At 49.1% G+C, this 21,563-nt stretch overlaps 1 protein-coding gene and 1 pseudogene across 1 annotated transcript; both read left to right on the forward strand.

The window, feature by feature from the left end:
- The first annotated feature begins 977 nt into the window (after window positions 1-977).
- LOC129680225 (amiloride-sensitive amine oxidase [copper-containing]-like) lies at window positions 978-4,459 on the forward strand. Its single transcript, XM_055611810.1, has 4 exons — window positions 978-2,538; window positions 3,316-3,601; window positions 3,913-4,045; window positions 4,298-4,459. Exons 1-4 carry the CDS (start codon window positions 978-980, stop codon window positions 4,457-4,459), a joined length of 2,142 nt encoding a protein of 713 aa, XP_055467785.1.
- A 156-nt stretch (window positions 4,460-4,615) lies between these two features.
- Window positions 4,616-20,390, forward strand: LOC129680226 (amiloride-sensitive amine oxidase [copper-containing]-like; annotated as a pseudogene).
- The last annotated feature ends 1,173 nt before the right edge of the window (window positions 20,391-21,563 follow it).

Genomic DNA, 21,563 nt, shown 5'->3' on the forward strand with positions numbered 1-21,563 from the left:
TTTGTTCTAATCCCAGGTATGGGGATGTGGGCCTGCTTCCAACTGTCCTCAGTAGCTGACTATGATTTGCCTCATGCTTTAGCAAAGGTGTGGTTTTGCCAGCTATAGATAGTTTCTGCAGTTGTGTGATGTTTGGAATTCTAGGAACTTTTCAGAGGGTATAGAAATGCTGGGACCCCGAGAGGTGAGGTCAGTGGTTGTTGGTCATTCAGAGATGTTGGCTGTGGTTTGTTAGTACTTGTGCTCAATGAAGAAACAAAAGGAAATAGATTCAGATCTCTCTCCCTCCCTCTCTCTCCTTCTCTCTCTCTTCTTCCTCTCTCTCTTTCTCTCTCTCTCCCTCCATCCTTCTTTCTCTCCTATCTAGTTGTACAGGGGAGAAGCTAAGTGGGATAAAGGATGGGAAAGAGAACCCACAAAAGAGCAAAGATCAGCTACAGCAGTGTAGTGTGTTTTTCAGTAAGCTTATAAAATGTTTCATTGTGGCTTTTTCAAACATTATTATCTCATTCCACCTACCTTTCTTTCTTGTATCATCCTCCCTTCCTGCGCTTTGAACATTTAACCTAAATTACAGCATGCAACCCCCTAAACAATGATTTGTCAAATCGGAAAGAGAATTTTGCTATCACAAAAGCCCTCCAGCCCACCAGACAACAGGCCATTTGTAGCCCTTGAGGACCAAGCCTTGGGCTGCTGTGACTCACGGTGCACCCTGCTGAAGAATGTAGATAAGATATGTAGATAAGAAAGAGTATAAGAGATGATCAGATGAGGGAGGAAATAGATGGACGCACACAGGGGCCTGAACCATACTGTGGACTGTGAGTGAGGACCCGGGACTCCAACTCTGGCTTCAGCTGGGTAGGAAGGGAGCACAGTCAGGGGGAAAGATGGGACTTAGAGACAAGGTGCTCTGGGGTGTTGGTTTGGAGAGGGAAACACCTAAGTCCTCTCCTCTGCTGAGTTCCAGAGCCATGGGGCTGACACAAAGGAGCTTGGCCCTGAGCTGCATGGCCACCATCTTGATTCTACAGATGGCCGTGGCAGAGTACCCCAACTGGGTGTTGAGCGGCAAGGCTCAGGTGTTTGCAGACCTGAGTGCCCAGGAGATAGAGGCTGTGCACAGCTTCCTGGTGAGCAGGACGGAGCTGGAGCTGCAGCCATCTGGCACACAGGCTTTAGACAAGAACTCTGTGTTCCTCATTGAGATGCTGCTGCCCAAGAAGAAAGATGTTCTTGAGTTTCTAGATAAAGGAACAAAGCCTCCTGTGCGGGAAGCCCGGGTCATCATTTTCTTTAGTGCCCAGGAGCACCCCAATATCACTGAGTTTGCTGTAGGGCCCCTGCCACAGCCCATGTACATGAGAGAACTGTCCCCCAGGCCAGGGAAACATCGGTCCTGGTCATCCAGACCCATGTCCAAAGCAGAACAAAGCCTTCTCTACCACAAAATCAAGGAGGCAACCATACCCTTGAAGAAGTTCTTCCTTGACATCACAGGCTTCTCACTAGAAGACTGCAATGGCCGGTGCCTGACCTTCACCAGTGTGGCCCCCCACGGCGTGCTGTCTAGACATCGGGCCACTTGGTTTCTCTTACAGCGCATTGCAAAAGACCACCTGCTGCAGCCCACGGGTCTGGAGATCCTAGTGGATCATGGGAGCACAGATGTCAGGGACTGGAGAGTACAGCAGGTCTGGTACAACGGTAAGCTCTACAACAGCCCAGAGGAACTGGCTCAGAAATATATGGGTGGAGAAGTAGATATAGTGGTCCTCAAGGGCCCACCGCCTAAGAACCCAGGGTACCGACAAATCACTAACAAGCCTGGTAGGAAATTCCCAAGGCCCCTTAGCAAATCTGGCTCTGATGTGAAACAAGGCAACGGTCCCAGATACAGCCTGGAAGGTAACAGCGTGACGTACAAAGGCTGGAGCTTCTCCTTCCAGCTTCGACCCTCTTCTGGGCTGCAGATATTGAATGTGCACTTCAGGAACGAGTGTATAGCCTATGAGATCAGCGTGCAGGCTGCTGTGGCTGTGCATAGAGAAAAGACACCGTCAGGGGAGCTGACCAAGACCATGGATCTAGGCTGGGGCATGGGCAGTGTGACTCACGAGTTAGCCCCTGGCATCAACTGTCCAGAGACCGCCACCTTCCTGGATGTCATCCACTACCATGACACTGATGGGCCTGTCCGTTACCCACGAGCCCTCTGCATCTTTGAGCTCCCCACAGAGGTGCCTGTCAGGCCCAACTTTCAAACTGACTTTGCAGGCAAAATCAACTTCTTTTCTGATGTGCTGGAACACAAGATGGTGTTGCGGGCAACCACAGCCCTCTACAATTTTGATTACATCTGGGACTTTATCTTCTATCCTAATGGCATGCTCTCGGCCAAGGTGCATGCCACGGGTTATGTCCACACCATCATCTACACCCCCAAAGGACTGGGTGAAACTCACCTCCTGACTCACCAACTTGGCAACAGTCACACTCACCTTGTGCATTACCGAGTTGACCTGGATGTCGCAGGTAAGACTTGAAATCAGACCCTCCCTGTCGCTCAGCTGCCTACCACCAGTAACAGTGCTTCACAAAAAATAGGGTTGAGACTCCCTGATGTTAACTCAGTAGTCATTGAGTCTCTTCCCCCAGCCCCCACAGAAAAAAAAAAAAATACTATGCATATCTGAGAAATAGCGGCTGTGAATGGTACCTAGGGTTACCCAGAAATTTAGGTGTGCATCTGCCTTGGGTCTGAACTCAATGGTGCAGAGGGGAAAGGAGGAAGATGCGAAATGGGAGAGAGGGAAGAAATGTCACTGTCTAACCTTTCTGAGGGTCTGTACTGCCATCAAGCGGTGTTTAGTGTGTTTCCTGGATATGTAGCATCACCACAGAGTAGTGTCATGGTTATGACATTTGACATCAAAGCCAATAACAGAACAAGGCGAGCAGTAACAAGGGGTGTCTGTCACCCATGAATCCCATTTGTCTTTATGGCCCAGAATGTGTTGCTGGTTATTAGGCCTTCAGCCACACTGGCTATCCTTTCTTCTGGGTTAAAACTGTGGCAAACAGACCATATCACAGCTCTCTTGAAATGGCCAGGGGCACCCTGAAGCCACCACCATTGCCAGGACTGACCCATGAGCTGCCTGCCCATGCTGCTAGCCCAGCTTCTGCCCTCAGCACTGCTTCTTCTGGTAGCTGGCTGGAGATGGGGACTATGTTGGAGACCCAGGGCAGAGGAAGAAAGCTTCCAATCTAAGCTTGGTTCTCAACCTCCTTCCCCCCTCATGGTTCCAGGCACCAACAACAGCTTCCACACACAGCAGACCAGACAGGAAAACACCACCAACCCCGGCAGCCCAAGACACCACCCAGCCCAGGGCACAATGGAAAAGACTCAGTATTCCCAGGAGCGCCAGGCTACCTTCCCATTTGGACAGACTCTGCCTCCGTTCCTGTTCTTCAGCAGCCCCAAAAAAGACATCTGGGGACGTAGGCGCAGCTACCGCCTACAGATCTACTCCACATCTAAGCAGAGGCTGACCGCTGAGTCCCAGGAGGACTTGGCTTTCTCCTGGGCCAGGTGAGGAGTGCAGGGACTTTGGAGGAACACCTCTCTGACAGGGAATGTCTCTGGGGCTTCAGCTCTTGAGGCTCTGAGTCCATGTGTGAGCCTAAGTTGCCTCCTCATGTACCTGGGGAGGGAAGGGATGTGTTCATGGGGCTCTTGGCCCTCAGATGGCTTTGAGCACTCTTGTAAAGTCCTGAGAGATAACCATTCATTGTGAGGAGACACCAACTTCCCCATCCGTGTCACTGAGGGTGTTCTGAGCCCTAGCTGGGCTCAGAGGTAGCCCCAGGGCTCAGAGCCACCTGGCTTCTCCTCACTCACAGGTACTCCCTGGCAGTGAGCAAATACTGGGAGTCTGAACGGTGTAGCACCGGCATCTTCAACCAGAACCACCCCTGGGATCCCATCGTGGTCTTTGAGGATTTCCTTCAGGACAATGAGAATATTGAAGACCAGGTACTAGAACAGCCCCTTCCTTTCCTTCTCTGGCCTTGTCACTACCCTCTGACTTGGCCTGGCCCCTGCTCCTAGGAGTATGGTTTGTGGGTGGAGGGCAAGCCCAGAGGTTATGAAATATGGGCCAAACTCTTTTCAGTGGGGCTGAGGCCATCTGAGGGAAGTTTGTAGACACATCTTAAAATGACCCATTCCTTCCAGGGGCCACAGTCAGTAACCCTTTGTCCACTGAAGCCTTTGTCTCTCCCACAGGATTTGGTGGCCTGGGTGACAGTGGGCTTCTCACATGGGCTCCACGCTGAAGCTGTTCCTAAGATGGCCTCACTTAGTAACTTCGTGGGCTTTTTGCTCATGCCTTCCAACTTCTTCTATATCAATGAAAAACACCTAGATCCAAGTGGCACAGACATATAAACACTTGGTCCTTGGGGACAGGGTCTGCCTGACGCCCCTCCTTTCAACCTCAGTGGGACTTACAACCCTGTTCCCACTCCTGTTCAACAACCATAGTCCCACAAGGACATTCAATAAATCCTCGATATTCTACCCTTCTGTGTTGCCTCTGGAACTATGGAGGGCGTGGAGCACATACTCAGATATGTGGCCGTGGGCTCCATCTCTGGTTAGCTACTGCATGTCAAAAAGACCTCCATGGCCAGGGAAAAGATGCTGGGTTTCTCCATCAGACGGATTGTTCAATACCTGAGTCTGTTCCATGCAGCTTAGGACAACTTTATGGGAATTGTCGCACCTCAATTCTGGGAATGCAGAAGAAAGCCATTAAGGGGAAGTCTAACAAGATTACCAACATCTCAGCCTTTTTTGTTCCTTTAGCATCTAAAGACTGCCCCTAAAAATCACTTTATCAACAAATGACAAACAAAAAAACAAAAAGTGTGTGTGCTGATTCACAGTAGGACTGTCCGCAACGAGCAAAGTCTGGAGACTTTGGGGACCCTGCTCCTGCAAGGAAGAACAGTTCTCTCAACTAAGGCACAGCCAGGCTGTGATGCCAGATGGATACAGGAAAGTGTGTGAGTCAGGACTCTAGGGAAACACCTACAGGATGACAGACAATCATGAGCGTGTATACTGTGCCTTATAGGAGTTAAAGGTGGAAGGTAACTGTCCCCATAAAGTAGAAGGGGACAAGGAAATAAGATTTGCCAGAGTACTTCTATTAGGAACACGGCCTTTAACAACTCCAGAGGTGGAGTTAGACTGAAGCTTAGTTATTGCTCTGTAGGAATGAGAAGCTGCAGTCAGAAGTCCAATGTCCTCAGAAGAGAGGGGGAGCACAGTGGCCCCTCGTCCTTTATCCCAGAGATGGAGACGGGGAGATCCCTGTAGTTCCCTGACTACCCGGTCTAGCAGAATCAGGGAGCTGCAGGGTCAGCCACAGACCCTGTCTCAAAATGAAAAGCGGAAAGTCAAACACCAGACTTTGTTCACCAGGAAGCCACACACAGGAGGATGGGCGCACTCACAGGCAAATAGAGATACAGAAGAGAGAAAGTGAGGAAGAAGCCGAGGGTAGTGGCACATGTCTTTGGTCTTAGCAGAAAATTAAAGGCAGCTCTCTGTACCTCTGAGGCCAGCCTAGTCTATGTAGTAAGTGCCAGGCTGGCCAGTGTTAACACAGTGAAGCCCTGTCTCAAAAAGAAAGAGAAATAGACAGAGGAAGGGAATAGGTAGGAGCAGAAAAAATAGCTCCTAAGCCAAGAAGATGTTCCCTGGGGTGGGTGGGGAGCATAGTTTACAGCAGCCAGAACTGAAGAAAGAGAGAGGGACTTTTCTAACCTGGGGCTGTGGACAGAGGAAAAGAAGAGCAAACAGACAGGGAGCCCCACATTTTCATCCAACACTATGACTTCAGTGCTTTGCAGAGCTGTAACTTGTGACATGTCTCAGAACCTACACAAAGGTAGTCCTTCCTGTTGTGGTTAACCAGGACTTCAACCAAGGGCTACTTAATCCTAGAGTCTGAAGTTGAATGTCTATACAAATTTTGCATCCCCTTAAAGGGGGAGTCATTAAAAGGTAGTTCTGTTTACAGCAAAGCCTTCTGTCCTACCAAGAGAGAACACTTTGTAGCCTTAGGGCACCAAGCCTTAGTCTGAAGCTGAGCCCCTGGCCAAAGTATGTTCCCCACTAAGATAATGCCAAACAAGGAGGAGAGTGGGAGTTTATCTACACAAGAGATATGCAGGCGAAGGATGAAACAGGTAGACATGCAGGGCGGGACTTCATCACGTCCTGAGCACAGCTGACCCCCAACACAGCACAGCCCCACTTTCCCCGCTGCAGCCTGGACAGCAGCACTGTGCTGTAGGGAGGCTGGAGCTTCTCCTTCCCGCTGAGGTCGTCTTCTGGGCTGCCGTTCTCTAACGTGAGCTTTGCATACATTGTCAGTATGCACGAGGTCGTGGCATTTATAGAAGACACACACAGCTGTGTGTGTGCTCAGACCCAGGACATGAACCTGGGCAGTGACTTACTCCCTAGCACTGACTGAACCATAACCACATTCCTACATCCCATCTACAAGACACTGGATTTCTCTATCAGATTGGTTTTTCAATATCTGAGGTTTTCGGCTCCCCTTAATTCAGGGAAATGGTCCCACCACAATGGTAGGCACAAAGAAGGAGGCTGCCATGGAAAATCAAACAAAAGTACCAATATCTTCTCTTGGCCATTGTTCCCGCATCTAATGTTTACCCTCCAAAGATCTCTCTCTTTCTCCATTAATTAATGTATTTATTCACTTTACATCCTAATCTCAGCGCCCCCCTCTCCTTCTAGTTCCACCCTCACACCTCCCATTCTCTCTCCCCTTCTCTGAGGAGAAGGGAAGGCTCCCCATGAGTACCAACCTGCCCTGGCACATCAAGTAGCAGCAGGACTAAGCACATCCTCTCCTGCTGAGGCCAGAAAAGGCGGCCCAGCTAGGGGGAAAGGGCTTCAGAGGCAGGCAACAGAGTCAGAGACACGCTGCTCCAATTACCGTGGGATCCACAAGATGGCCAAGCACATCTGCTCCATACTTGTAGGGGTCTAGGTCCAGCGCATGCACTCTCTTTGGTTGGTGGCTGAGTCTCTGTGAGCCCCCATGAGCCCAGGTTAGTTTACTCTGTAGGCCTTCCTGTGGTGTCCTTGAGCCCTCTGACTCCCTCAATCCTTCTTCCCACTCCACTCCCCAAGCTCTGCCTATTGTTTGGCTGTGGGTATCTACATCTGTGTCCATCAACCACCGGATGAAACTTCTCAGAAGGCAGTGATTCTAGGCTCCTGTCTGCAAGCACAGCAGAGTGTCATTAATAGTGTCGGGAGCTGGCTCTCTCTCATAGGGTGGGTCTCAGGTTGGGCCAATCACTGGCTGGCCATTCCCCCAGTCTCTGCTCCATCTTCATCCCTGAACATCTTGTAAGCAGGATGAACTTTGAGTCAAATGTTTTGTAGGTGGACTGGTGTCCCCCTCCCTCCACTGAAAGACCGTCTGGCTACAGGAGGTGGCCACTTTAGGCTCCGTAGCTGCTAGGAGTCTCAGCAAGCTCACCCCCATAGACCGCCGGAAGCCCTCCTCAGCCCAGGTCTCTGGCTCATCCCAGAGATGCCTCCCCACCACCAAAAATCTCTCTTTAAACCGATGATTTTTAAAGTTTTTGTGTGTTAAGTCACTGTGATCGTGTCTACAACAGTGAACAATAGCCTTCCCATCTGTAAGAGGAAGCAGGTGGATACATTCGCGCACAGCCGCACCCTGGTGCTGGATAATGGGAAAAGATGTATGGGTGGCGACTGGAGACTGGGGGGAAAACCTGCAGGATATGTTAAATGGGAGGGGAAAAAACACGGAGAATATCATGCATCGTGTGCTAACTTTGGGGAAAGAATAGAAGCATACTGAAGATCTGGGTCACAGAAATGGAAATTGCAAAGTACTGAGGTCTTCTCAAAAAGCCAGAAGGACAAGAAAAATTCTTTTCCTTTCCTTAGGAGCACAGCCTTGCCAGGTGATGGTAGTGAACACCTTTAATCCCAATACTCAGGAGGCAGAGGCAGGTGTATCTCTGTGAGTTCAAGGCCAGCCTGGTCTAAAAGAGTGAGTCCAGGACAGCCAGGGCTACACAGAGAAACCCTATCTTTAAAACGAAAAACAAACCAAACAAACAGACAAAGTAAAAAGGAACACAGACTTGAGGAACGGTAGTGATGGATATGGACATTGTTTCAGTCAATAAAGTTCTTGCCACCAGGTATGAGGACCTGAGTTCAAACCTTCAACACAAAATGAAATTGAGCACAGTATAGCATGACTGTAAGTTGACTCTGGGGTTGGTACACAAAAACAGGCAACTCCAAAGAGGTTTTTGACTAGCCAATCTCAAAGAATTACTGAGCTCCAGGTTCAATGAGAAACCCTGACTCCAAAAATACAATGAAGAATGAGTAAGCTAGGGAAAGACAGAGGAAACTGAGTGGCGGCTTTCAGTCCTCAAGCTACTCTGGGCTAAGCAGGTATAGCAACAGTCTCTCTCTCTTTCTCTGTGTATCTCTGTCACACACACACACACTGTCTCTCTCTGCTTCTCTCTCACACACATACACTCTGTGTGTGTGTGTCTTTCTCTCACACACATACACTGTCTCTTTGTTTCGCCTGTCTCTCTCTGTCTCTCTATCTCTCTGTCTCTGTCTCTCTCTCTCTCACACACACACACACACACACACACACACAAACACACAAGCAGTTGCACACATACAGCTTCCTTTGGTACACCATCACTGAGGTAGGACAATTCACCTGTGACCTCCACGATGAGATGTGAATACAGGAACTCAAGCAGAGCAGTAACCTGGAGGCGGGAGCTGAGGCAGAGGCTGTGGAGGGGTTCTGCTTACTGGCTTGCTCATCATGTTTTCAGCCTGCTTTCTTAAAGAACCCATGAGCACCGGGTCAGTCATGGCCCCACCTACAATGGGCTGCCCCACCCCATCAATCACTAAGTAAGAAAATAATCCCTTACGGGCTTGCCTATAGCCTGATATAATGGACGAATTTTCTCAACTGAGACTCCCTCCTCTCAGATGACTCTAGCTTAAGTGAAGTTGACGTAAAGCTAGCCAAGCCACCACTCACTTCTTCTCCATCCTCTCCTAGCTTTCTGATTATGCTGAGCATACTAGGAGGCTTGTTGGACTTGTGAATGGGGACAACAGTGTGACAAAGGCACATCCGTTGGGACACCAAAGAGGCTACAGGGAAAGAGGGCCAGCAAGGGGTAGGAAGGCATGTGGTGAGGGGAACACAAACAAAGACACAGAGGCTAGGAAGAGCAAAGGACAGAGGTGGCAGATGGACACTCCAGGGAACTCTGGAGGGATGGAGAAGGTCCCTGTGAAGAGATGGGTGGCAAAGAGAGGATGTGCCTCCTGTCTGCAGCGGGAAGGGTCACTTGCTGTCAAGTTCTGCCTTGGCCTCTATGGCTCCACTATCATTTGCCCCCCAGCTACCTCATCACAGAGGGTCCTTAAGCCTCTCTCCTGCACTGATATTAAATCCTTCCTTGATTTTAAAGTAGGAGATCAGTCGTGAAGGACACGAGACACAAAAAATACATTCTGCCTACTGAAGGATTACAGGTGCACCCTAACGACAAAACATCAGTAGATAGCCTAGATACAACTTCACGGAGGCAGGAGCAGGGAGAGCCTGGGGGGACTTGAGGGCAGGTAGGAACGCTCCCTGACACTGCAGTGCCAGGTGCCTGTCGCACACACCTGCCATGATCTCCTGGATGCACAGCAAACAGGAATCCTGGTGTCCGGTATGGCTCTGGGTGGTAAAAGAGCGCCCCCGTGGCTCAGCCATTGTGGCATATGGACCAGGGAGTGGATGCTGGTAGCTGTGGAGACGTAAAAGAGAACAGATACTTCCTGTTCAATTTTGGTACAAACTTGAAATTCCTCTCCAAACAAGTTTACAAATGACGTCTAGTCTGCATGACACTGGGATAATCAGCACTCTGTTATTGAAGAGAGAGGGGCCTGTGTGCCTCCTCACATCCTGGGGGATTTATAGAGGCATGAAATGCTTGACGAAGGAAAGAGATGTTTTCTACATAGGTGCTGCCTCGGGCAAGTTGCTCATGTTCACATAGCCAGCCCCTTAGCCATGCTCAAGTAAACAACAGTGATGAAACTCCCTGGGTCAAAAAGAGAGAGAGACATGAAAGTAGTTGGTGGGCTAGTTGGAAAAAGGAAAGAGACTAGCCAGGGTGGAGGGGACAACAGATTGAATACAATCAGAACATATTATGTGCACATATGAAAATATGTGCTATTATGTATAACCAATATATGCCAATAAAAATCATATTTTAAAGTCCAGAGGCAGAATAGATGGCTCATTTGTGTAAGTGCTGGCTTTGCAATAACCAGGACTTGTCCTCCATCCCCAGAACCACAGAAAAGCAAAGACAAGTATGGTAACACACGCTTTTAACTCCAGAACTGAGTCTAAGAGAGGCTGATCTGTGGCGCATTCTAGCCAGCCCACCGACCTACTCACCTAGTTTTAGGCTGATAAGAGACTTCATCTCAAAGTGAAAAAAGCTAACGTTCAGGTGTGGTTGTAATCACAGGTGTGGTTGTACCTGTAATTCCAGAACTAGGAGGTGGAGGCAGAAGGATTAGAAGTTCAAAGCCATTATCAGCTACATAATCACTATGATTCCAGCCTGAGTTAAACTAGAACCTGTTTCAAACAAAAGAAGAGCAGGAGAAAGAAGAGTAAGAGAAGAATGAGAATGGCAGGTGGTCCCTAAAGAACAACATGATTAATTTCCTTCTGAAATCCATGCCTATGTGAATAGACACAATGTATCTTACAAATACACACTAACTCATACACACACCCAATGAAGTCCACTCTGCTTATTAAAAAAAAAAAAAAAAGCAGACTTCAAAGATGGAAAGATGACTAAGATGTTATTAGTAATTCTTGCTCTTGCCGAGGATCCAAGTTTGGTTTCCAGCACCCACATGAAGGCTTATACCGTTTTGTTGTTGTTTCGTTTTGTTTTGTTTTTGTGGATGCTCTCTGTGCATGTACACCTGCATGCCAGAAGAGGGCAGTAGAGAGTATAGATGGTTATGAGCCACATGGTGGCTGCTGGGAATTGAACTCAGGACCTCTGGAAGAACAGGCAGTGCTCTTAACCACTGAGCCATCTCACCAGGCCCGCTTACAACTTTCTATAACTCCAGTTTCAGGGTATCAAAAGCCCTCTTCAGATTTACACGGTAATCTTCATGTATGTGGTATACATACATACACTCAGGCGCACACATATCCTGGTAAAATTAGGTAAATCTTTAAAAAATATTTTTCAAAATTAAATATTAGAATCAGAGCTGACCTCACCGAGAACAGCTCTGGCTTCATCAGGATAAAGTGAAGGAGTTCCTGTGAGAACCAGGAGCTCTGAGGTGCTTGACCAGAGAGGGAATTACCGAGGCTCTCCGCTCTCCTCGCTGCATTTAGGAGCTGTGAGCCTGGGAGGAAGGAGCTTGGCTTTGCGCTGGATAACTACCGTCTCGATGGTACAGATGTCCATGGCAAAGCACTCCGGGTGGACACCGAATACCAAGACCTGGGTGTTGTGAGACTTGTGTCCTGCGGAGCAGGAGGACTTGCACAACTTCCTGATGAACAGGAAGGAGATGGAGCTGCAGACGCCCAAGATACTGACCTTGGCCAAGAATTCAGTTCCTCATTGAGATGCTCATGCCCAAGAAGTATGAGGTACTGGATTTCCTAGATAAAGGAGCCATGAAGCCCGTGTCCTCGTCTACTTTGGTGCCCAGGAGTACCCCAATGTCACCGAACAGCCCATGTACATGTGAAAACTGAACCACAAGGAAGGCCAGGAGCTGTCATGGGCATCCAGACCTATGTCTGAAGTAGAGTCTGCCCTTCTCTTCTACTCTGAAGACAGACACCAAGCCCTTACAAAGGTTTTTCTTTGATACCGCTGGCTTCACACTACAGGACTGTCATGGCAGCTGCCTGACCTTCACCAATGTTGCCCCTCGTTCTATGACTTCCAGAAAACACCATAGCTGGTTGTTCTTGCAATGCTTTGTGAATGGTCATTTCCTGCACCCCAAAGGGCTGGAGATCCTCGTGGATCACAGGAGCACAGATGTCCAGGACTGGAGAGTTCAGCATGTCTGGTATAACGGCAAGTTCTAAAACAGCCCGGAGGAAGTGGCTCAGAAATACAGGGATGGAGAAGTAGACACAGTGCTCCTCAAGGACCCACTGCCCAAAATTTCAGAGCACTCATCACAGCTCTCCACCTACAAGCCCCAAGCTGAATTTCCCGTGTCCGTCAGCAAGGGTGGCCCTGGAGTGGCCTAGCCCCAAGCTGAACTCTCTATGCCCATCAGCAGGAGTGGCCACAGCCCCAAGCTGAACTTTCTATGCCCGTGAGCAAGGGTGACTCTCGAGTGGCTCCCCTCAGTGTTCCCCACTACAGCCTAAAACACAACACTGGAGCTTCTTCAGGCTGCACTCTTCGGATGGGCTCCAGCTCTTCCACGTGCACTCCAGGGGTGAGCATATCACCTAGGAGATGCAAGAAGTTATGGCGTTGCACGGAGGACACACAGCTGAAGGCAGGGAGAAGTACATAGATGTGTGCGGGGGCCTGGGAGGCATCACTCAACAGTAGGTGACTGTCCCCACCCAGCCACCTTCCTGGATGCTGTCCCCTACGATGACAGTGACAGCCCTGTCTTCTGTCAGCAGTCAGCGAGCCCTCTGTATCTTTGAAATGCCCATGGGAGTTCCTCTTAGGCAGCACTTTAACTCCAACTTTAGAAATAGCTTCGGTTCCTATGGCCAGGCTGAATGGACCCATGCTGATTCTGAGGACAGCATCGATGATCCGCAATCATGGTTGCATCTGGGACTTCCTCTTCCACACCAATGGCAAGATGTATGCCACCTGTTGTGTTCATGCTGCTTTCTACACCTCAGAAGGGCTGGTCCACAGAAGTCACCTGCACACCCACCTACCTGGAAACGCCCACTCCCACCTAGCACATTACCACGCTGATCTGGATGTGGCAGGTAGGATTTGAGACCAGACCCTCCCAGTACTAAACTGTTTCCAATAACTTCATAACAAGAGACAGGGCTAACACTCTCTAGAATAAAATCAGGTGTATTCATTCATTCAGCCTCCTTATGTCCATAAAGAAACATCATGTACCCCTAAAGGTGGGGACAAGAAATGGCACTCCGCATTTGCCCTAAAAGTGGGGTGTGTGTTTCCCTTGTTGGGTCTGAGTGAAAGTGCCATGCAACAGAAGAAACGCTAGTTGCCAGCACTGAGACATGACTGCAGTGCCGTCTGGGTGCTAGGGTTTCTTGGATAAAGGATGGACAGAGGTGTGTCTTGACTATGATGCTTGACATCAAATCCTATAGCAGAACAATGTCTCAATCATGGCTATCAAGACCTGATGGGTAGCTGCCACCCTCTCGTCCATACTTGGCTCTGTATCCCATAGTATGCCAACAGTCCTCAGGCCTGAAGAAACACAGGTTACCATGTCTGCAAGGTTAAAACCACAGAAAGCAGACTGGATCTCTAGAAAACAGGCTATGTATGGCCACCCTTCTGACAGTTGCCATGACTGACCCATGAGCTCATCTGTCACAGGAGGGCTTGGCCTCCATTCTTCCCACAGTGCCAGGCCAGTGCCTGAGTCCAACACTGTTTCTTCCTATGGGCTGGCTGTGAATATGGACTAGCGTGGAGATTGTACAAAATGGGGAGGAAGTTTCTGTCCCGGCCCTTGACTCTCGCACTTCTCTCCTCATGACACAGGTACTAAGAACCGCTTCCAGACACTGAAGATGTGAGACCAGAAAATGTCACTAAACCTTGGATTCTGAGAAGCCAGCAGGTCAAAATCCCATGCTTGACAAGACTCGGTACTCCTGGGAGCGCCAGGCTGCCTTCTGCTTTGGGCAGACTCTACCCAAGTACCTGCTCCTTAGCAACACTGAAAAAAGTGTGTTGGGTAACAGCCACAGCTACCACCTGAGTATCCCCTCCATGGCTGAGCAAAGGTTGCCCTCAGGCTGGCAGAACGCACCAGCTTTCTCGTGGCCCAGGTGAGGGGACTAAGGCAAACAGTTGGGGGAAGCCAGGCACTCCCTTGGTGACCCTTCTGTCCAGGAGGCCACGTGTTCGCTGGCCTCTGAGTCTGCCTTCTAATGAACTGAGGAAAGGAAGTGGGGAGCTCATGGGATCCTGGCTGACAGACAGAAATGGGCAGTCTTTTGGGTCCCTGGGAGACTATCACTCATTCTGGGGCAGAAACGATTTCCTTCTTCTTGGCCCTGAGACTGTAGCTATGAAGGAGATCAGAGGCAGCCCCCATTTCTGGAGCTACCTGAGTTCTTCCCTCCCCATCCAGCAATGACTAGGTACCAGGAGTCCGAGCCGTTTCACAGTAGCCTTTACAACCAGAACCACCACTGGGCTTACCCTATGGTCTCTGAGGACTTCATTCACAACAATGAGAACATTGAAGATGAGGTACTGATCCTGTCCCCTCTGGTCTTGTCACTTCTTAATGACTGGAGAGTTCCCTGGTCCCAGGATTGTGGCTGGCGGTGGGGGGAGGGCAAGTTCAGAGGTCAGGACAGATGGCCCACCTCTTTTCAATGGGCTAAGGACATCTTGGGAAGTTTATAGACGTATCTAAAAAACATCCCAGCCCCAGGGGTCCTCAAGTAGCCAGTAGCCAGCACTGCCCACTGAGACTCTACCATAGGACTTGGTGGCCTGGGTGACAGTGGGCCTGTCACACAACCTCCGTTCTGAGGATGCCCCTAGCATGGCTACACCAGGGAAGTCTGCTGCATTCTAGCTCCAGCCATTTGACCTCTTCCACGGCTTCCAGAGATATGCAGGTACAAAAGCCACAACTAGGTCAGGTACCATGTCCTTGAGAAGGTCTACTCTATGCCTCCGCCTTTCAGCTACCATGAGACATACAACCTTGTGTGAAGAGTCAGGCGGGGCTCCTGCCATGGCTTCAGAGCCCCACCCCCCGCAAAGGCAGACAACAAACCCTTCAGTCTCTACCGATGTCTGCTGCCTCTTAGAGGCAGGGGAGGGCATGAGCTGCCTGCTCAGATGGGCACCCATGGGCTCCGCTCATATTTCCCACAGCACCCCAAAGGCCACCGTGGGCAGTGGGAAGGGCGCACCGGGAGATACTGGATTTCTCTGTCAGCTGAGTTTCCGATGTCTGAGACTTTTCTATCCCTCCCTGAGAGGCGTTAGAACTTCTGTCCCAGAAAAATGATGGACATGCAGAAGGGAACCGCTGTGGGGAATCTAACAAGATTACCAACACCTCACTCTTTGGTCACTCTTCTGGCATCTCCAACTTGTCCCCAGTGTGCATGCTCATTCGCTTCACCGCTGACTATAACAACAAAAGCCTGGAGCCGGCTGACTTTCCATCTCTAGTGACAAATAGTTCAGTAAGTTAGGGCACTGCCTCGCTGTGGTGCCAGATGATGAAGAGAGTTTCTGAGTCTCACAGTTAAACAGATAGGAGAGTCCTAGAGGACACAGCAAGTAGCAAAGGAAGATAGGGACTAAAGTGTGTGTGTGCGTGTGTGTGTGTGTGTGTGTGTGTGTGTGTGTGTGTTTGCGTGTGTGTGTGTGTGGGTGCAAGTGTGTGTGTAAGTGTGTGCATGTGCGTGTGTGTGTGAGTGTGTGTGTGTGTGGGTGTGTGTGGGTGTGTGTGGGTGTGTGCGTGTGTGGGTGTGTTTGCATGTGTGTGTGTGTGTGTGAGCATGCGTGTGTGTGGGTGTGTGAGCATGCGTGTGTGTGTGCAAGTGTGTGTGTAAGTGTGTGCATGTGTGTGTGAGTGTGCGTGAGTGTGTGTGTGTGTGTGTGTGTGTGTGTGTGTGTGTGTGTGTGTGCACGGATGGGGAAAGACTATAATTCACTTTTTCAAGAACGATGGGTAGATGACATATAGGTGCACTTGAAGAGGCGAGAAGAAAAAAACAAAAAAACAAGGAAACAGACTTTCTCTCATTCACGCACACTGGAAACCCAGGCCTGGCGCACTGCAGGGCACCAGGGGTGAGGCAGAGGCTCAGTAACATGCTTGCACTCAAGCATGAGGACGTGAGTCCAGATGCCCAGCACACATGTAAACTGTGGCCCATGTCTGTAGACCAGCACTGACTTAAGGTAGGGCAAAGACAGGAGGATTTCTAGAACTTGCTGACCAGCCACTCTAGCAGAATTCAGTGAGCCCAAGCTCCCTGGGAAACGCTGTTCAGTGAGAGAGCCTGTCTCCAAAACTAAAGTGGAGGATGTGTAAGACGCATAATATTGGCTGCTGCTCTCCACCCCAGGTACATGCACTACAGAACACACAGCCACACAGAGGAGATAGATACACAGGCACACACAGGAGATACACAGGCACACACAGGACACACACAGAGGAGATACACAGGCACACACAGGACACACACACAGAGAAGATACACAGGCACACACAGGACACACACACAGAGAGAAGATACACAGGCACACACAGGACACACACACAGAGAGAAGATACACAGGCACACACAGGACACACACACAGAGAGAAGATACACAGGCACACACAGGACACACACAGAGGAGATACACAGGCACACACAGGACACACACAAACAAAAAAATGAAAGAAGTGAGAGCTACCCCTCATGTTTTCCCGTTGTGAAGACTCCCTCACTACCTAATCACCCCAAGGCCCCCACCCCAATGCTGAAAAGCACTGTAGTAGTGATGGGCTCAGAATGTGTGCTTTAGAGAAGTACAAACTTTTCCTTCTTTGCAAATGCCACTGATGGAGGAATGAAGTGAAGGGCACAAGAACTGGGTGAATATTGTCTGCGTTTTTTCTGTTTTGTTTTGTTTTGTTTTGTTTTGTTTTTTGTAACTGCCTGAATTTATTATTTCAAAGCTGAAAGTCTTTTTAATGCATTCACAATTTCCAAGCAAAGGCCAGTAAAGCCGGTCACCTTTTCAGCTGTGTGGTGTCTTTTTCTGTCAGCTGACTGAAGGGGACATGATAGATAATCACTGTGGTGATTATGCTGCACCAACTCTTCACCCCCTTCACTTGAGAGCTGGAAACTAAAAAGACAGCATGCAGCCTGGCAGGCCAGCAGATGCCTGGAATCCCGGAACTGGAGGGCTAGAGGCAGAAGGATCACAGTAAGTTCAGCCTAAAGAATATAGTAAATTCCAGACGAGTGGGGCTACATGGCAAGACTCTGTATCTACAAAAGAAAAATCCAAGCAGCCCAGAAATTACTACTATTAACAGTAACAAAGACCCATTAGCTAGAAAGAGATGGGCGAAGCACTACATTCATCTAACATAATCAGACGTGGCTTGTGTTTTATTAATCCGTATATGCTTGTGAACACTTGTGTGTGAGGGCAGACGTGGAGGTCAGAGCATAGCCTCGGGTGTCTGTCCTCATCTTCTGCCTGTGCCTCTGGGCACACCAGGCTAGCTGGCTGTGAACTCCCAGGGAGTGTCCATCTTGACACAGGAGTGCTGGGATGACAGATGTGCGCTGAGTGTGTGTTCTGGAGATCCAAACTCACATCTCTACACTTGTGTGGCAAGCATTTTTCCCACTGGACCACCTTCCCAGCCCCCCCCCCCCCCGACAGCTTTTAAATCCAAAACTTACATTAATCTGCAAAAACATACCAGATACACAAGATCTATGTATGCATGTGCCATTTATACATAATCTTTGGGGGGGGGGGGTGTTGTTTCTTAAGAAGAAAATGAGAGCTGGCCTTGGTGGCGCACACCTGTAATCCCAGCACTCGGGGAGGCAGAGGAAGGCAGATCTCCCGAGTTCGAGGCCAGCCTGGTCTACAAAAACGAGTCCAGGACAGCAAAGGCTACACAGAGAAACCTTGTCTCAAAAATCAAGCAGAAGGAGGGAGAGGAGGAGGAGGAGGAGGAGGAGAAGATGGTGAGCTCAGACTGCTCCTGTCCTTCTCCTCCCATTCCCACCCTGAAGCAGGCTCCACCTTCGCTTCTCAACAAGCTTTTCTTGCACCGAAGCCAACTGGACAGTAGGTGGAGCCCGCGTGCCCAACTTCTGCTGCTCCGACCAGAAAAAAAAAAAAAAAACGAAGCCTCAAACTTTCCTGTTCAAATAGTTATCCCCACAGCTAGAAACATTCCCCGACCTGGTTTCCTTTTACTATCTTCCCGCTTCACTCTTGGAGGAGGGGCAGGCAAAAACCTGGTCAAAGACAGGAAACGGTTCAGGAGATTCAATAAGAGGCCCACTGCAACCTTGTAGGAACCACTCAGATTGGGTCTTCCGGTGCATGGCATCTATGGGAGCTTTTCTCACCGTCTCCCCAGGCCTTGCAAGGAACCCCTCAGTGAAGCTCTCACACTTGGCCCAGGCTGATGATGCCTTTCTGCTGACCTGACCAAATGCAATATAATAATCTACCTCCATCTTTTTAATGGCTGCATAGTGTCCTATCCCACTGTGTAAATCTTTCATAATTTAGCCTCTCCTTTTTCTGACAGACTGGAATGTTTTTGTAGCAATTTGCAAGCAGACTTTCAGAGTGCAGCTTCTGGACCACAGACTCAGATGAGCATAGTTCTTTCTTCACCGGCCTCAATCAAGCACATGACTGTTGAGGTGGGAGCTTTGCCACCATCATGCCACACTGCTGGGATCCTGTGGCCACTGTGGGAAAGGGGGATAGCCAGATACTGCAGCATCTGGGCTCTTTCTCTTCATTGTCTTCCGCTCAGTAGACGGAATCTCGGAGTCTCAGGGTTAGCATGGGGCTGCTTGTTCTGCCCTCCAAGTCAGAACACAAAACCCCACATTTCTTAGAAAGCTCTATCGGCCTTGAAAGTTATCTTGGTCACCTGAGGTAGGGTTGACCCCTCTCCTAGTTAATTCTACCCTGGCCTCAGTTCCACCGTAATACTTCACAGAGTTTTGTCATTGGTGCTGCTGGTGGGTATTTGTTTTGGTTTGGGTTTTTTGTTTTGTTTTGTTTTTTGAGGCAAGGTCTTATCATGTAGCCCAGGCTGGTCTGGAACATGGCTTTCTCCTGCCTCAGCTTCTGAAGCACTGAAGCTCCGTGCTTGGGCCACCATATTCAGTCCTTCACAAAATACTGTGGCAAAAAGAAAGGGCAAAAGAAAGAAAGGAGGAAGGCAGGGAAAAAGAAGGAAGGAAGGGAAAAAAATATTTTTCTTTCTTCTTTTGCTGTTGCCTAAGGGGTGCCTGTGACCCAAGCTAGAGTGGCCTTCCCCACTCCAGGCCTTGCAAGAGGCCCCTTCAGTGAAGCTCTCACACTTGGCACAGGTTGATGCCTTTCTGCTAACCTGACAAAATCCAATATAGTGATCTACCAAGATCTTTTAATGGCTGCAGTGTGAACCCATCATAACTTAGTCTCTACCCAGATCTTTTAATGGCTGCAGTGTGAACCCATCATAACTTCGTCTCTACCCAGATCTTTTAATGGCTGCGTAGCATCCCTTCCTACTGCGTGAACCTGTCATAATTCAGCCTCTCCTGTTTTGACGGCCTAGGGTGCGGTGGAGGGGGTTGTAGCCTTCCATCTTCTCTCTCCAAAGAGCACAGATCTAGCCCCAATCCAGGACCTGGCTTCTCAGATTTGCTGTCCCATAGTGTCCTGCTCCTGCATTATGATCTGTAGCTGCCACTGAAGTCATGGCTTCCTGCTTAGCTGAGTTATTAGACTCTGCTTTAGAAATAGGCCATGTGCCCTTTCTGCTTCAGAACCTGATTATTATTTCATCCTTTTCAACCTCCTCCTCCTTCTCCTCTTAATCCTCGTAGGCTTCATCATTGTCATCACTGTCTCATCATCATCATCTTACAAATCTCTCTAGGCCAGCCTATTTCTGACTTTTAACACCTTACGGCTAAAGCTTGGCTGTACTTCCCATCTCTGCTGAATTGCTGCTAAAAGGGTCGTTTTGTTTCGGGGATGAAGGAGTGGGCATGAACTATATCTAATTTGTCTTTCTCTTTTGCCAGTGTATCCCCAGTTGTTCCCTGCTAAATGCCACCACGTCCGTTCCTAACTTCATTTCCTACAACAGAAGATCCCGTCATCTTCCTGTCAAGCTCCCCCTCCCGTCCCTTCCCTGCCACACTCACCCACCACTCCACGGGTTCCTAGGGAAGCTTCCAGGGTAACATGGAATGCCATTTCCCTCGGGCTGCATTTGTTGGGTTTTGGTTTGGAAACTTCCTTTTACTGTCACAGGGCAAACTGATTGAACAAGCGCTATTCATCAACAAGGAAAAGTTCAAGCAGCAACGCTGTTTCTAGTGCTCTTTACAAGTGCTGCTCTGCTGGCATTCCCAGACATATTTGTTCTAAAGGCTTGGTTTTATCTAGAGAGATGTATCATGGGAAATAACAAAGGCGTCAAAGTTACAAGCTTGTGATTAGTGTCCATTTGTTCTAGCCCTGCACACACTTGTTATGTACTGAAGCTAACACTTAATCCCAGCATAGATATCCAATTCCCATTTATTCGAGAGACTTAGAAGAGAGGAACTCTAAAGGAAAAACTCCAACTTGAAAATAAACAGCTGAGCCTGGAGAGATGCTCAGCAGTTCTGAGCCCACGCTTCTCCTGCAGAGGACCCAGCACAAACACACAAGTGGCCCATGACCACCCCTAAATGCTAGCTGCAATCCAACACCTCTGGCCTCCTAGGCCTCCTGCACTCCTGTGCACACACCTCCCCCAACACACACACACACACACACACACACACACACGCATGCATGCACACAAGTTACAGTAAGTCTTTTTTTTTAATCTTTAATACAAAATTTCAAATGTTTGAAGCCGAAGGAAGCCAGCTATCAATGCTTAGTCAAGAGGAGGGAATCAACACACATATGTTTGCTAATTTGACTTATACTTTCTGTCGCTTAGCATTCATGGCACTCAATTATGTCTTGGTCTATAATAGAGTCTCTGTGTGCAGACCTTTCAAAAGAACCGTTTCTGTAATTCTCTGAATCCTGCTCTAGCCAACTGCTCTCTGGGAAATGCTATGAGATCCAGGACCAAGCTTCTTCCCAGTGCCCTGGAGTAAGCACGCCTCTTCCCCAGGCCACGCAGGAGGGGACCTTAGCAGGCGCGTGGCCCATTTTCTTTTTTATCCTAGTAGACAAGATATTTTATGAGAGATGAGAAAAATCATAGCTAGCATATCAGATTCCTGATTTCATGGATAATGTTGCTTAGGATACAATTAAAATGCAGCAAATGGGGGCTGGAGAGACGGCTCAGCAGTTAAAGGCACTGGCTGCTCTCCTAGAGGACCTGGGTTCGAGTCTCTGCACCTAAT

This window comes from Psammomys obesus, unplaced genomic scaffold, assembly GCF_907164565.1.
Source record: "Psammomys obesus unplaced genomic scaffold, mPsaObe1.curated_primary_1811, whole genome shotgun sequence".
Classification (NCBI taxonomy): Eukaryota; Metazoa; Chordata; class Mammalia; order Rodentia; family Muridae; genus Psammomys; species Psammomys obesus.